Here is a 16304-nt window from a genome sequence, read left to right on the forward strand (position 1 = left end):
TGTGAAACAGGAAATGAGGGTGGCAGTGTCCAATCTGATTCCAAGGTCTGAGAACCACATGTACATACTTTTCATTTGTAAGCAACTGTTGTTAGTTAAAAATGAAATAAAAATTTTTTTTTCTGGTTTATGAGTATTACTTTTTTCAAATGGTTGCTAAGTGTTTAGCATTTAAATACTTACTAAATTATTTGGACCTAACTTAATATAGGTTCTGCTTAAAAACACAAATGGACACACTAAGTTTAAAAGTTTCATTTTTGCACTGAGAGTTATCTTGGTATAGTGCAAGGGACATGGAATTTGCAATCAGATGAACCTGGATTCCATCAGGGCTCTGCCACTTACCTAGCTCTGTATCTCATTTTCCTCTTCCGTAAAACGAGGAGAATAATAGTAGTATCTTTTAGGGTTGTTGTGAAGATTAAATGAAGTGATATACGTAAAGCATTTAAGACAGCAGCATATAGTAAGTGGTAAGGAAACTTTATCATCATTATCACTACCCTTCCCCTTACCGCTGCGGCTGCTCTTGGGGGCAAGTTACAAAACCTTTCTGAAGCTCACTTTTCTCATGGGACTACCTCAAAAACTAGTGGTTACAAGCAAATAAGGTGAACATTACTTGGCACAGAGCTTGGTAAGTGCCATTTCCCGTGCTCAGTATCTCTACCAGAGTTCATTCAAAAGTGGTCTCAAAACAGGCAATTTTACTTATTTATCTATTAGAAGGGGACTGGTTCAATAAACATGGAATACCATACTATGGAACTCTATGTAGTCAAGCTATGTGTACTAGTTGGAGTCATAATTACACCCTAGTGTTGACTGGAAAAAAAATCAGGTCAACATATACATATTAAAAAAGCACATTTATATAATAACTATAAATAGAGTATAACCTTTAAAAATTGTGAATCACTACGCTGTACACCTGAAACTTATATAATACTGTAAATCAACTACATCTTAGGGGGAAAAAAAGCACATATAATGGAATCGCATTTATATTGTAAAAAACCCTGCATTTGGGAAAGGTAAATATCAAATATAAGATATTGCCTAACTCCAATGAAGAGGTAAAGGGATGAGATAGGAGAGGGCTATGTAGGGGTTTTATTTCCTAACCTGGACGGTGGTACGTGACAGTTCATTATTTTTTTCCATTTTACCTTTCTGCATGCTTGAAATTTGTTATATACCAGGATGCATGCAGAAATTGGGCCTGGAAGGATACAAAGGAAATCAGTAACTGGAGTTATTTCTTAGGGCAGGACTGCATATGAGGCATGATTTGGAAATTTTTCAGTCCTCAACACATCTGTATCATTTGAATTTTACATAACAAGCATGTAATACTTTTATCATAAACATGAATTAAAATAAAACTTCCATGTCTATCTAAGTGCCTCTATTTTAAGGAAAACTGGACCCAAAACACCACAACTGCAGGGACAGATGACAAAAACGAGACCGAGGACGACAGCATGTGTCCCCAATGGAGCTCAGCTTACTTAGTATAAGCCTCTTCAGTCTGGTCACATCGTGGTAGGTATAGAAGAGCAGGCAGTGAGAGATTTCCCCATCTCTTCCAGCTCTGCCAGATTCTTGGTAGTAACCCTCCACGGATTTAGGGAGGGATGCATGGATCACAAATCGCACATCAGGTTTGTCAATCCCCATTCCAAATGCAATCGTCGCACAGATAACCTGATGTAAAAGCAAAAGCCTATTAGGCTCATAATGCATTTAAAGGAACATTTTTTAAATCAATCAATCAATTAATTTTTGGCTGCATTAGGTCTTCGTTGCTGCGCGCGGGCTTCTTTAGTTGCATTGAGCGGGGGCTACTCTTCGTTGTGGTGTGTGGGCTTCTCTTGTTGCGGAACACGGGCTCTAGGCGCACGGGCTTCAGTAGTTGTGGCTCACGGGCTCTAGAGCACAGGCTCAGTAGTTGTGGCGCATGGGCTTAGTTCCTCTGCAGCATGTGGGATCTTCCCAGATCAGGGCTCAAACCCATGTCCCCTGCACTGGCAGGCGGATTCTTAAACACTGCGCCACCAGGGAAGCCCTAAAGGAACATTTTAATAATAGATGCTTCTAGAAGCTTTATCTTCTATCTTACTTTAAAATGTACTCTATATAAGAGTCTAATATCTTAACTTGGTTCCATTATTTAGCATGACTAATATGAGATTTTCATATTGATAATTTGCAGTTCTATTCAGACCCAAGAAAGTAAAGAGAAGCTCGGTGTGGCAGGCACTTGCTTGTGTGATTTGGGGCTATCACCAAGGGAGCCAGGATCAGCAGCAGTCGCCTCCTGATGTGTTACCACTGTTTGCTTGCGTATGTTTTTTTTTGTTTTTTTTTTGCGATATGAGGGCCTCCCACCACTGCGGCCTTCTCCGCCGCGGAGCACAGGCTCCGGACGTGCAGGCTCAGTGTCCATGGCTCACGGGCCCAGCCGCTCCACGGCATGTGGGATCCTCCCGGACCGGGGCATGAACCCGTGTCCCCTACACCGGCAGGCAGACTCCCAACCACTGCGCCACCAGGGAAGCCCTCTCGTATGTTTTTGATATGGAGGTGTGGGGGTGTGGCTCACCCAGCCATGATACCCCTGTTGCCTCGGTAACTGTGTTTCTCAGGAGCTCTGGTTGTTCCCAGGGCTTGGGCTTTTAGAGGTCACTGCTGCTAGATTTTCCAATGACTCAGGAACAGTGGCGTTCTCACCTGCTCCAGGTGAGAACTTACTATCCGTTTTTCCAGTGGTAGCAAGTGATCACACACTAGCTCCTTTTATTCATCAGCTAATTTCAGAGTCAAAACTTGTGAAAACTGTATTGGAACTCGTGGGCAAAAGTCTGAGAGTTGCTTATACTAGGGTAAAAAAAAAAAGGCTGGAGACCGTGGATCTTGGTCTATGCAAATTACTCAGTGGAAGCAAGGTGATAGGTAAATTTCAGGAGCTTGATATATCAGTTTTTAGTAAAAAATCTCTTTCAAGCCTATCCATTTCAGTGGCAAATTTAGGACCTATAACCCAGCCAAAAATATTATATCTCCAGGCAAAATTACATTATACAAATAAAGCTGCAATGCTTTTTTTACCACCTAAAAAAATGAATTGCTACTTCAAAAATAGTATTTCAAAAGCAACTGGACGATCTGGCAGCCAGACTGAGGCTAATGACATGATTTCAGTAACTGTAAGTACCACAGCTAGGAGCTGCACGCCATGGATGGCAGACGGCGGGTGCTCATCAACGCTGGAGATGCTGGTGGCCTGTACTTTAGGTCAGCCATCTGTCTAAATTTATGGCACTGCTATCAAAGGCAAATCTCCTTGGGACGAGAAAGTCTACTGTAGTCTCTAGAGGTGGGAGAGCAGGTAGAGAGGCTGTAAAGCAAGGTGTGTCAGCCCACAGGCGCACAGGTTTCCAAGAAGCCTGGGTGCATCTCCCAAGGTCGGGTGAGCACAGGGCTGTGAGGGAGGCTGCAGGCTCATGAGGTGACTATGATACCAATGCCTTCTGAGACTCTTTACTTCTTATAAATGGGAACACTGGCTTTGTGGAGTTGTTAATTCCTTCTTTATTTCTGTGTTTCTTTTAAAACTTCAGGCTAGGGACTTCCCTGGTGGCACAGTGGTTAAGAACCCGCCTGTCTACGCAGCCCTGGTCCGGGAAGATCCCACATGCTGCAGAGCAACTAAGCCCGTGCGCCACAACTACTGAGCCCATGTGCCACAACTATTGAAGCCTGCACTCTCAACCACTGTGCCACCAGGGAAGCCCAATCATCAGTGTTATTTTTAATAGTAAATAGCTTAAATGTCCTGAGAGCATGATTGGTTACATTATGGTACATCCCTGCCATTAAAAAATGGTTTATGAAGAAATTTTTAATGATATGAAAATGTTCGAATGTTAATAATGGATAAATGTAGGGGAAAATATAATTCAAAAGTGTGTAATCTCGGGCTTCCCTGGTGGCGCAGTGGTTAAGAATCCGCCTGCCAATGCAGGGGACACGGGTTTGTGCCCCGGTCTGGGAAGATCCCACATGCCGCAGAGCGGCTGGGCCCGTGAGCCATGGCCGCTGAGCCTGCGCGTCCGGAGCCTGTGCTCCACAACGGGAGAGGCCACAACAGTGAGAGGCCCGCATACCGCAAAAAAACAAAAACAAAAACAAAACACTGATGTAAACTCCACACCCATGTTTCAGATTTGAGGCTCTTAAATATGGTCTACCACATTGTTTTCCAGAAAGGCTCTCACGAGTACTACAGGAAATCGTCTCTGACAACACTGTCCCCGACAGTTAATAAAAGTTTGCTAATACAAGAGATAAACATGATCTCACTGTTTTAAATTTTAATTCCTTTGATTATTAGCAAAATTGCACTTAAAAAATTTGTATTTAGCCCTCTGTAGTTCCTCCTTTCCAACAGTTTCTTGATAGTCTTGAGTAATTTACTATTTGAGAAATGTTTTTCTTCTCACATTTTTACAAGCTCTTCATTATGTTTTATTTGAGGAAGCTATAGTTCCCATTTTGCTGTTGCCTTTAATTTTTTTCTACAGATATAGAAGTGTTTAGTTGTTTAGGTTTTTAATCATTTCTAGCAATTACTTCCTTTTGAGCTGTTTTTAAGCTTAGGTTCTCTTTCACTCAGCGTGCATACATTTAAAAATATCTGTACCTTTATTTACCTATAATAAACTTTGATATGAGGACTCAGAACAACTCTCCCCATCAGGTAACCAGTACGACTAGTTGAAAAATCTTCCTTTCCTAATTAATTTTGAATGCCTTCCTTATCATATATTGTTTTTACCTGTTTTCCAGTCTATTTCTGGATTTCTGTTCCATTGATCTTTAATGTATTGCAAAGCCAGTGTTCGTGTGTTATTATTTTCTTGCCAAATTCTTTTGGTTATTTTCACTTGAATATTCTTCCAGGCAAACTTTGGGAAAAGTTTATCAAAGGAAGAAAACACTGCAATTTTGATTAGCTACATATTAATTTGGGAAGAATGCCTTCTAGTTATGTCAGTGAACATAAACCAGTATTTTACATATCTGAAAAAGCCTTTCTATTGTTTCCGACATAAATGACAATGAGCTGGCGTGAAACTCTTAAGTCCCAGCCTTTCCTCTTCTGATTCTGGAGATAGTTCGCTTCTGTTTTTTTAATTTAGTGTAACTGTCTCAGGCATGTCTATTACTCGTTCTTTTTTTTTAAATTTTATTTATTTATTGATTGATTTTGGGCTGCATTGGGTCTTCGTTGCCGTGTGCAGGCTTTCTCTAGTTGCAGCGAGTGAGGTCTACATTTCATTGCGGTGCGTGGGTTTCTCATTGCAGTGGCTTCTCTTGTTGTGGAGCATGGGCTCTAGCACGCGGGCTTCAGTAGTTGCAGCACGTGGGCTCAGCAGTTATGGCTCGCGGGCTCTAGAGCGCAGGCTTGCTCTTTGTGGTGCACGGGCTTAGATGGTCCGCGGCATGTGGGATATTCCCGGACCAGGGATTGAACCCGTGTCCCCTGCATTGGCAGGCGGACTCTTAAGCACTGCGCCACCAGGGAAGTCCCTCTCGTTCTTTGTTGAGTAACCTATTTTTTTATCTTCATGAATACAATTTCTTATAACTGTAAATCAAGCAAAATGTTCTGAACTATGTCTACATGTAAGTTATTCCCCAGTGATCTTGAGATAACTCTTAAATTTGTTACATATTTGTTATGTATTTATTTATAATACCTTTGACTACTCTATTGATCTCAACTATCTCTATTTCTTTTTTGGGTATACTTACTATTCTTAGGCTGAACCCCTACTCTCCCAGCTACCAATAATTTTTTTGTTTTTTTTCTGTTCAATTTTCGTATGTTTTTTTTCCCTTCACATTCTCAAGTTATTCACTACATCACTGATTCAAACGTCTGCATTGAATTGAACCATTTGTGTCTTGATATATAATTCTATTTGTTTTATTTTTCTTGTATTTTCTTATCTGGATAAACTGACTTTATTTATTCCTTCATCTCAGCCTCTTCACAACATCTTCTTATGGCAAACTGTTTCTAGTTCATATAAGTCAAGTCTTCTTAAATCTTTCTGAGGATATTAAGCTGATATCCTCTAAGATTTCCTTTTGTTTTCCCTCAGGAAATAATTTTGGGAGATACTTTTCCTTCTGAATCTTCACAGTAATGATTTCTTTTTTTTGTGAGCTGAAAACTTCATAGGCTACAAAAAAATTATTAGTCATTCTCCTCAAATTCATCCTTGTATGTAGAGAGATCTATCCAAGTTTCATATTTGCCACAGTATGGGATGCCCTAGAATGTTCTTGCTTCCTTCTTGATCTACTTGGGTGATAAATTTATCCTCTCAGAAGTAGATGCTCAACATCATTAGTTATTAGGGAATGCAAACAAAAATCACAACGAGATACCACTTTATATACACTAGGATGGATATAGTAAAAAAAAAGACAATGATAAGTGTTGGTGAGATGGAGACATGGGAACCTCATACATTGCTGGTAGGAATGCAGAATTTTGCAGCTGCTTTGCAAAACAGTTTGGCAGTTCCTCAAAAAGTTAAACAGAGTTTCCATATGACTGAGCAATTCCAATCTTACATCTACCCAAGAGAACTGAAAACATGTTCACACAAAAACCTGTACAGAAATGTTCACAGACGCATTATTCACAATAGTCAAAAAGTGGATACAGGGACTTCCCTGGTGGCGCAGTGGTTAAGAATCTGCCTGCCAATGCAGGGGACACGGGTTCGAGCCCTGGTCTGGGAAGATCCCACATGCTGCAGAGCAACTAAGCCAGTGTGCCACAACTACTGAGCCTGCGCTCTAGAGCCCGCGAGCCACAGCTACTGAACCCGCGCGCCTAGAGCCTGTGCTACACGGCAAGAGAAGCCACCGCAATAAGAAGCCCGTGCACCGCAATGAAGAGTAGCCCCCGCCCGCTGCAACTAGAGAAAGCCCGCACGCAGCAACAAAGACCCAATGCAGCCAAAAAAGAAAAAAGGAAAAAAAAGTGGATACAACCCAAATGTCTACCAACTGATGAATGGATAACAAACTGTGGTACTTCCATACAATGGAATATTATCCAGCCACAAAAAGGAGTGACGTACTGATACATGCTACAATATGGATAAATCTTGAAAACATGCTAAGTAAGAGAAATCAGTCACAGAAGAACACATATTGTATGATTCCATTTATATGAAATGTCCAGAATAGGAAACTCTATAGAGACAGATTAGTAGTAGTTAATAGATTAGTGGTTGCCAAGGACCGGGTGTTAGGGGAGTGAGGAGTGACTGCTAGTAGATATGGGGTTTCTTTCTGGGATCATGAAATGTTCTGGCATCAGACAGTGGTGACAGTTGCATGACCTTGTGAATGTACTAAACTCCACTGACTTGTAAACTTTGGAAGGGGGAATTGTATGGTATGTGAATTACATCTCAATAAAAAGTTTTTTTGATTTAAGAAAGAAAAAGTGGTTTCCCTGGTGGCGCAGTGGTTAAGAATCCACCTGCCAGTGCAGGGGACATGGGTTCGAGCCCTAGTCCAGGAAGATCCCACATGCCGCGGAGCAACTAAGCCCGTGTGCCATAACTACTGAGCCTGCATTCTACAGCCCGCGAGCCATGACTACTGAGCCTGTGTACCACAACTACTGAGCCCACGTGCCACAACTACTGAAGCCCGTGCGCCTAGAGCCCATGCTCCACAACAAGAGAAGCCACCCCAGTGAGAAGCCCGAGCACTGCAACGAAGAGTAGTCTCTGCTCACCACAACTAGAGAAAGCCTGCATGCAGCAATGAAGACCCAATGCAGCCAAAAACAAACAAATAAATAAAATAAATTTTAAAAAAAGAAAGAAAAAGCAATTTTAGATGTCTCAAAAAACATCAGTTTTTAAATCGCCTTATTTTGATGTTTACTACCTTTAAGGTGAAAACAATTTTCATCCTACATGTACAAGGTGGCTTATGTACTATAAAATATTGTTTCCTTTGTTTATTTTTAAAAATGTTACCTGGCAGCCATCCTGATTAATCCACTTGTGCTGTACTTCATCTCTGGCAGAGTCACTGAGGCCAGCATGATACGCCAGAGCAGCGAGACCATCTTTCTGTAATGTGTCAGCCACTGTGTCACATTCTCGCCTGGAAAGGCAGTAAATTATCCCTGAGTCATCTGCCAAGAAACCAAACAGTATTGTGAAACGAGGACTTTTAACATAAATAACACAACCTACATTATGTTCTCAGAAATATCTGAATTGTAAACAGAGGTATAGTTTTCTCCATAGTTTTCTTACAGCAGAGGAAAACAACATAGGTAGAATAAGTCAAGCAACGGATCACGTGCACTGGAAATGACAAGATTTAACCTTTAATCCTGTCCCTCCAAATAACTCCTTAGGTAGACCTGGAGGAACCCTGGGCTCTGTTTCACACTTGCTATAAAATGGAAAGGCACTCTTCACGAACTGTAGAAAGCATATGGCAATACCTATCAAGAGCCTTAGAAATGCTCCTATTCTTTTTTTTTTTTTTTTTGCGGTACGTGGGCCTCTCACTGCTGTGGCCTCTCCTGTTGCGGAGCACAGGCTCCGGACGCACAGGCTCAGCGGCCATGGCTCACAGGCCTAGCCGCTCTGTGGCATGTGGGATCTTCCCTGACCAGGGCACGAACCCGTGTCTCCTGCATTGGCAGGCGGACTCTCAACCACTGCGCCACCAGGGAAGCCCAATGCTCCTAACTTTTGATTCAGTTTCTTTCTAGGAAACAAATCTAGGAAATAAAGTGATCCGAGGACTTATTATATAAGAAGTTTTGTTTATAATTTTTAAAATTAGAAAAATCTTAAGGGCCAGCATTAGGACAATAATTAAGAAAGGAATTTATAAACTAAAACAAATTGCAACTATTAAGTGTTTTCTAAGTTTTTAAAATGACATGAGAAAATGTTTAAAATATAAAACAGGGTAAAGGTAGAAACACTGTAGATACAGTATGCTAATGGAAGGAAAAATGCATACAAAAATTATTGGAAGGAAATAAACCAAAATGGTAACAGTGACTTGTCCTATGGTGAGGCTTGTCTTTTGATTCTTTCTTTTTTTTTGTTGCTTTCTAAATTCTCTTCACTATATTTCTTGCTGTTTGTATGTATGCTATTTTTAAAATAAAAAAATAAAAGGTATTAAAGAAAAAGTCATCTCTCTGTGGCAGAGCCAAAGATACAGATACACACACAAGCTATTATTTATATTAGGTGCCTGGGAGAGGGGGGGACTGGAAAAGGAAATTACTGACTTTTTCTTGGTCTATCTCTGCATTGTTTGATTTATTCAAACAAATACGTATACTAATTAAAGAAAATGAAATAGAGATGTTTAACAAAAAAATTCTCCATGGAAAAGTAGAAAAGAGGTTACATGGAAAACTACCATGAATTTCAGAATCTCATTTTAGTTAATATAACTCAAGGGCAGACACACTTGGGAGAAGGCACTAAAACAGAGCTGTGTAATTCATTAACTGATAGAAGCCAGAGGAAAGACAGTGAAACCATGAATTACAATACAGGTGTGTAGGAGGGAGTATTTAATATACTTTTTGTTAGGGTTTATTGTTAACAAACCAAATGAGATTTTATAATTTCCAGAATTGAGAGAGTTGCAATATTCTGCTCTATGAATAACAAGTTAGTGCTATCATAATGAGAAAAGAAATGTTTAATATGCAATTTTATATATTCAATTGTGGTACTAAAAAGACACTTATTACTTCTAGACATGATTTATCACATGGCTGTACTCACGTGGGTGATGCTTTCTGATCCATTCTAAGCAATCAAATGCCACCTTTTTTGGTTTTTTGGGTAACACGTAGTATTTTAGATTATGTCTGTTGAAGCTCATGCTAAACCTAAAAGAAGTCGCAAACGTAAAATTTTGTTATTATGAGAAAATATAGTTTTAGCCATCTTCAAAAATTAAATGCTGATTTTCCACCATGCAAACCTAATTATCAAGTTGTCTTAAAGTGAATGTAGCTACTGGCAGCTTACATGATAAAACACAGATGGAAGTTAGGTTAAGGATTAAGAATGGTGATAAGGAGGCAATGTCTACGGGACTAGTTATTAACAAAGAATCAGAAGGAATGCAGAAGAGAAAAACCTGTAGAAAAGACAGCAGCCAGTCTCTAAGATGAGGTGGATTAAAAGCAGAGATGGCTAAAACGTTATTTAAAAGATTAAGAAAATCATAGAGAAAACATAGGCCACCAACACCCCCAAATTTTGACTGTGTACAGAAGAGTGAGGAACTGGTTGCAGGGCTGCAGGAGCTCAAGCCTGCAGACCCTGATCTCTGTACTTTGGCTGTGTGCCCAAGGGGAGTGTGGCTGACTCCGAGACAGATGTGCTCCTCTTTCTCTGGCCTTTTGCTCTTGGTCCCACACTTCCTCCCACTTCCTTAGTGAGCTCTTCCTCTCCATTATCTCCTTTCTTGTGCTTCAGTCTCTTCTGTGAACTCTTCCCTTTTATCTCTGCATATGTTCTAGGACCCCCAATCCTAAAACCAACAAAAGCTTCTCTTGACCCTACATACATTCCACTGCAGCTGGCATCCCTCCTCGTTCCTTCCCTCCAAAGGCAAGTTTCTAAGACTTATGCCCCCAACCAACCAACCATACATCCAATTTCAACTCTCATCATTTCCATTCTGGCTTTCGCCATTACCATTCTGCCAAAATTGTTTTAGCAAAGCTTTTGTTTTATTTACTTATTTTGTGGCCGCACCACGCGGCAGGTGGGATCCTAGTTCCCCGATCAGGGATGGAATCCGCACTCCTTGCGGTGGAAGCGCACAGACTTAATCACTGGACCACCAGGGAAATCCTATCAAAGCTTTTAAAAACTGAAGGGTAAGGGAATTGTTACAGGGCCCTTGGCCCTGACGACACCCTCCAGCTGTGCCAGGTTCCAACATTGCCACAGAAAGGAGAGAGAACACTATCTAATGAGTTAAAGTTAGAGCACAAAGACATCTCAGTGCCTGGGTGGACAGAAGGAAACAAAGAGACCATGAACAGCAATAACCTGTGGTAAGGAGGTTGCCTCTAGACAGGGGGTGGGGATCAGAGGGAGGAAAGATGGGGAATAAAACCACTGCCTTTCTGTCTTTGTATCTAAGTCCAAGCTAGATGGGTCCAGGTTTTGTTGCCATTGATAAGATAAGCATTTAGTTTTAGGACTAAAGAACGCAACACTTCACATGTGGAGGGCAGTAGTCGTGTTCCTGAAGGGGCTGCAATACAGATAAGAAGGCCATGCAGTAGGCAGTGGTTCTTTCAACTGTGCAGGTAATCTTTCAACTGTGTCTGGTGTGCGCACTGGTCTGTACGTTTTTTATTTATTTATTTATTTATTTATTTATTTATTTATTTATTTATGGCTGCGTTGGGTCTTTGTTGCTGTGTGTGGGCTTTCTCTAGTTGCGGTGAGCAGGGGCTACTCTGTTGCAGTATGCGGGCTTCTCATTGTGATGGCTTCTCTTGTTGCGGAGCACGGGCTCTAGGCATGCAGGCTTCAGTAGTTGTGGCACGTGGGCTCAGCAGTTGTGGCACGTGGGCTCAGTAGTTGTGGCTCGCGGGCTTAGTTGCTCCGTGGCATGTGGGATCTTCCTGGACCAGGGCTTGAACCCATGTCCCCTGCACTGGCAGGCGGATTCTTAACCACTGCGCCACCAGGGAAGCCCCACGCACGCTGGTCTTTTGTCAGACCTCATTCTCTTACCTCTCCACGCGGTTGGCTATCCTTACCGAAAACTCTATTAGTGCTCACACCCGTGGGGTTTCTCCCCCTTACCTATCTGACTTCTTCCTCTCCTTCTCTCCTTTCCTTGCTTACTCCTTAAGTGAGAATCACCCCCCAAAATGCTTGGTTCTTCTTTCTTCTTCCCCTATATTACCTTCTTCAGGGACCTCACTCTCACTGCTTTAAACAGCACCAAATATCATTCCTGCGAGTCCCAACTTGCACCCCCAGCTTAGACCTCTTTTCAGAGTTCTAAACCACAGTCCAACTTCTTTCAGGTCAGTGGTCTAAAGTTGGGGTGTGCATACCCCTAGGGTTCACAAAGACTTTCCAAAGGTACATGAGCAAAGACAATTTTAAAGGAATCAATTTCCAGATCCTCTGTTTTCACACTTACGAATTTCCCCCTAAAGATGGATCTGAGAATGCCTGTAGTCAGGACTCCCTGCTTGTTACTCCTACCCTGTTTTTTCCTTTTACAATTGTCTCTCACTTTTGGAAAACAAACAAATTTTACTTTTCACCCATTCTCAACTTTACCACTGTGCATTGTTTTGGACATAAAAACCTCCAGTACACCAAATAAAACAAATTGAAATATAGTATGGGTGTAGATGAAACTTTCTCTAATCCAAATACCAGAAACTCTTGGTAGGGCTTCATGTCTCTAAGTGTTTTACATTATTTCTGTTAAGAGTAAAGTATAACATCAGGAATAAAGTATTTTGGCCTTTATTGGGGTGTTCTGATTTCAGATATACTGAGAGTAAGGCGGTGGGAGAGAAGATGATTCTCACTTTATGAAGTTGCTTCTTTCATTCCAATTGTCATAAAACGCATTACTCTGAGGGTCTTGTGAGACTACTGTTAAACAATACTTCGAAACCATCCCTCTTAAGATATCATTTAGGGTTTCCCTGGTGGTGCAGTGGTTAAGAATCCACCTGCCAATGCAGGGAACACGGGTTCGAGTCCTGGTCCGGGAAGATCCCACATGCCGTGGAGCAACTAAGCCCACACACCACAACTACTGAGCCTGCACTCTAGAGCCTGCGAGCCACAACTACTGAGCCCGTGTGCCACAATTACTGAAGCCTGCACGCCTAGAGCCCATGCTCCGCAACAAGAGAAGCTACTGCAGTGAGAACCCCGTGCACCACAACAAAGAGTAGCCCCCGCTCACTGCAACTACAGAGAGCCCGTGCGCAGCAATGAAGACCCAACGCAGCCAAAAATAAATAAATAAATAAATAAAATGTTTAAAAAATGCTGAAAAATATCCATAAAAAAAAAAGATATCATTTCTATGTACAAAACACTTAGAGATCTTTTAGTGCTTGAAATGGCAGAAGAATGTGTAGCAGATTGTGGCAAAAAAGACGGTAGATAAAGGACTTGATATGCCCATAGACTCTTTTTTTTTTTTTTGCGGTACGCGGGCCACTGTTGTGGCCTCTCCCGTTGCGGAGCACAGGCTCCGGACGCGCAGGCTCAGCGGCCATGGCTCACGGGCCCAGCCGCTCCGCGGCATGTGGGATCTTCCCGGACTGGGGCACGAACCCGTGTCCCCTGCATCGGCAGGCAGACTCTCAACCACTGTGCCACCAGGGAAGCCCGCCCATAGACTCTTCTGATTGTTCTGTTATTTACAATCACTGCCACAGCAAAGGAAACTGCAGTCCTGATAAAATTAAGGCATAAAAAGAATTGCCCAGGAATACAAATGATGTAGATATTCTTGAAACTTATTTGATATGATTTGGGCTTAAGTTGGGAATGGTGCATGTGTCTGTCTCCCTACCAATAGGAATGCTGAAATGATTATACACAAGAATGGCTTTACTGCTCTTCCCTACAAATTACACTTTAATTTCAGAACCATGTTTTATACATTAAAAAAAAAAAGTTTTGGGTCAAAAAAAGAGAGACAACAGCAAGTGCTGGTGGAATCAGAACCCACTATACCACCGGCGGGAATGTAAAATGGTGCAGCCGCTTTGGGAAACAGTTTGGCAAAAGGTTAAAACAGTCCTCAAAAGGTTAAAAATAGTCACCATACGACCCAACAATTCCACTCCTGGGTATATACCCAAGAGAAATGAAAATACAGGTACACACAAAACCTTTTGTTTGTGAATGTTCATATGCAGTTCAAACCCATGTTGCTCAAGGGTCCACTGTATTCACACAATTTGTTATAATGAGAAAGTTAACAGTCTCTTAGAGGTCATTACATATAACATATCTTACTTGGCCTGTTGGAAAATGGATGTTTGGAATTAACAGATATTCTAGTTAGGGAGAGTTCACATCAATTGATGAATGGATAAATAAAATGTGGAATGCCTATTCAATGGAAGATTATTCAGCCATAAAAAGGAATGAAGTTCTGATATGTGTTACAACACGGATGACCCTTGAACACAGGTTAAGTGAAAGAAGATGGGCACAAATGAGGAGAGAATGGAGAGTGACTGCTGAGTACTAGGTTTCTTTTTGGGGTGATGAAAATGTTCTAAACTTAGATTCGGGGGATGGTTGCACAACTCTGAAAATACAAACAAACGCACTAAATTCTAACCTTTAAATGGGTGAATTTTGTGGTGTGTCAATTATATCTCAATATTTTCTTTTCTAAAAAAGCTTTGGATTCCAAAGTATCTTCACAAAGGGAGTACTGATGTTGCCATTAAAATGGTAAATATTATTAGGTCCAGGGTGTCAAACTCATGTCATTTTAAGTGATGTGTCAGGAAATGGAATCAATTTGCACTCAGCTCTTGTTGCTCTTGGAACTGAGGCACTGTCATGAGGATATGCACTAAGTAGTTTATGTGAACTTAAAAACAAAGAATTTTTTTTTATATGTAAGAAAGTAAGTTTGGCCAATTGGTTTGGCAATGACAACTGGCTTTGCCAGTTAGGTTATATGGTAGTCATGTGCCACTGTTGAATAGTTTTGACAAAACTATTATTTAAAAGCATATCAGGGACTTCCCTGGTGGTCTCGTGGTTAAGAATCCGCCTTCCAATGCAGGGGATGCGGGTTCGATCCCTGGTTGGGGAACTAAGATCCCACATGCTGCCGGGCAACTAAACCCACGTGCTACAACTACTGAGCACGCGGGTCACAACTAGAGAGCCCATGTGCCACAAATACAGAGCCCACACGTCCTGGGGCCTGTGTGCCACAACTACTGAGCCCATGTGCCACAACTAGAGAGAAGCCCGCACCCTGCAATGATGAGCCCGCTCACTGCAGCGGAGGATCCAGCATGCCGCAACGAAGATCCAAGTAACAGAAACTAAGAACCGACGCAGCCAAAAATAAAAGGAATAAATATTAAAAAAAAAAAAAAAGTTGAGGACTAGGAAAGCATATTAAGAGTCCCTGCACACAGCAGAGAAGACAGATAAGCTCTTTGAGGGACTGGTATAAAGAAAATTATTTTAAAAAAAGAAAAGCATATCACCTGATTAAAAATATATGTCAAAAATATACTAGGAAAGGTGTACTGAAACTAATAGTATTTTGATTTCCCCAACTCCTTCAAATATACTGGACACAAGATTCACCTGACTGAAAGAGTAACACAAATACTTAATAGTCATTAGAAAAGTTTTGGTAAAGTATTTTTTTTAGGGTATATTTCCCAGAAAAAGTAAAGTAACTAATGATCTGACTTATTTTGTCAGTCAGATGGTTTTCAATTCTTCGCTTTTCACAATATTTGCAGGACTCAATTGAGATGTCAGCTGACAGATCATTAAAAATAATTTTTGATGACAGATCATATTTTGGCATTTACATCAGAAGAAATTCGAATAATTGAGCGTTAATACTGTAATAAAATGTTTTCCATTCCTATCTACATGTTTATGTGAGCAACATTTCTCAATGCTATAAAATATACCTATAGAAATAAGAAATATGAACAGACTTGATTTATCCATAGATATATGTACTAATTGGGAAAAAGTCCTATCTCATTAAGTTACACATTCCCCATCAAAATTTATACTTAAGAATTATTTTCAAAAATATTTAAGCTATTCTGATCAGTCAGGTACTACTAATGATTATATATAATTCAATTAGGACAAAAATTTTGGTATAGGAAATATAAAAATAATTTATATATATATTTTTCTTGCAGGTAAATATGACAGAGTAAGCAACAGGCTTCATGCATAAAAATAGGATAAAATTCTGTAGGGAAACTGAAAGAGATATATGAATTTGAAAAGAAAAGGGGAAATTAAAAAACCTGTTAAAGAGTTAAAATTTTTATTATGTCTTCTATAAGTGGGAGATAGTAGGTACAGAATTGCTATATTATGTTTATAGTCTACTGGATACATTTAAAAGAGCTAAGTAACAATTCTGTTTAAAAATGTTATTTACAACAGACCACTGTTCTCTTT

At 40.7% G+C, this 16304-nt stretch overlaps 1 protein-coding gene across 2 annotated transcripts in view; it reads right to left on the reverse strand.

The window, feature by feature from the left end:
- The window catches only part of BLM (BLM RecQ like helicase), a gene marked incomplete at both ends in the record, with an annotated part of 62132 nt that overhangs the window by 23030 nt on the left and 22798 nt on the right, over positions 1-16304 (reverse strand). For both annotated transcript variants that reach the window (XM_082648396.1, XM_082648397.1), the window contains 3 exons: positions 1515-1710; positions 8085-8245; positions 9879-9985. In XM_082648396.1, the coding sequence (XP_082504522.1) occupies positions 1515-1710; positions 8085-8245; positions 9879-9985 (464 nt within the window). The remainder of the gene's footprint in view (positions 1-1514; positions 1711-8084; positions 8246-9878; positions 9986-16304) is intronic.

This window comes from Grampus griseus (assembly GCF_964374135.1).
Source record: "Grampus griseus genome assembly, chromosome: 2".
In the NCBI taxonomy this organism is placed as follows: domain Eukaryota; kingdom Metazoa; phylum Chordata; class Mammalia; order Artiodactyla; family Delphinidae; genus Grampus; species Grampus griseus.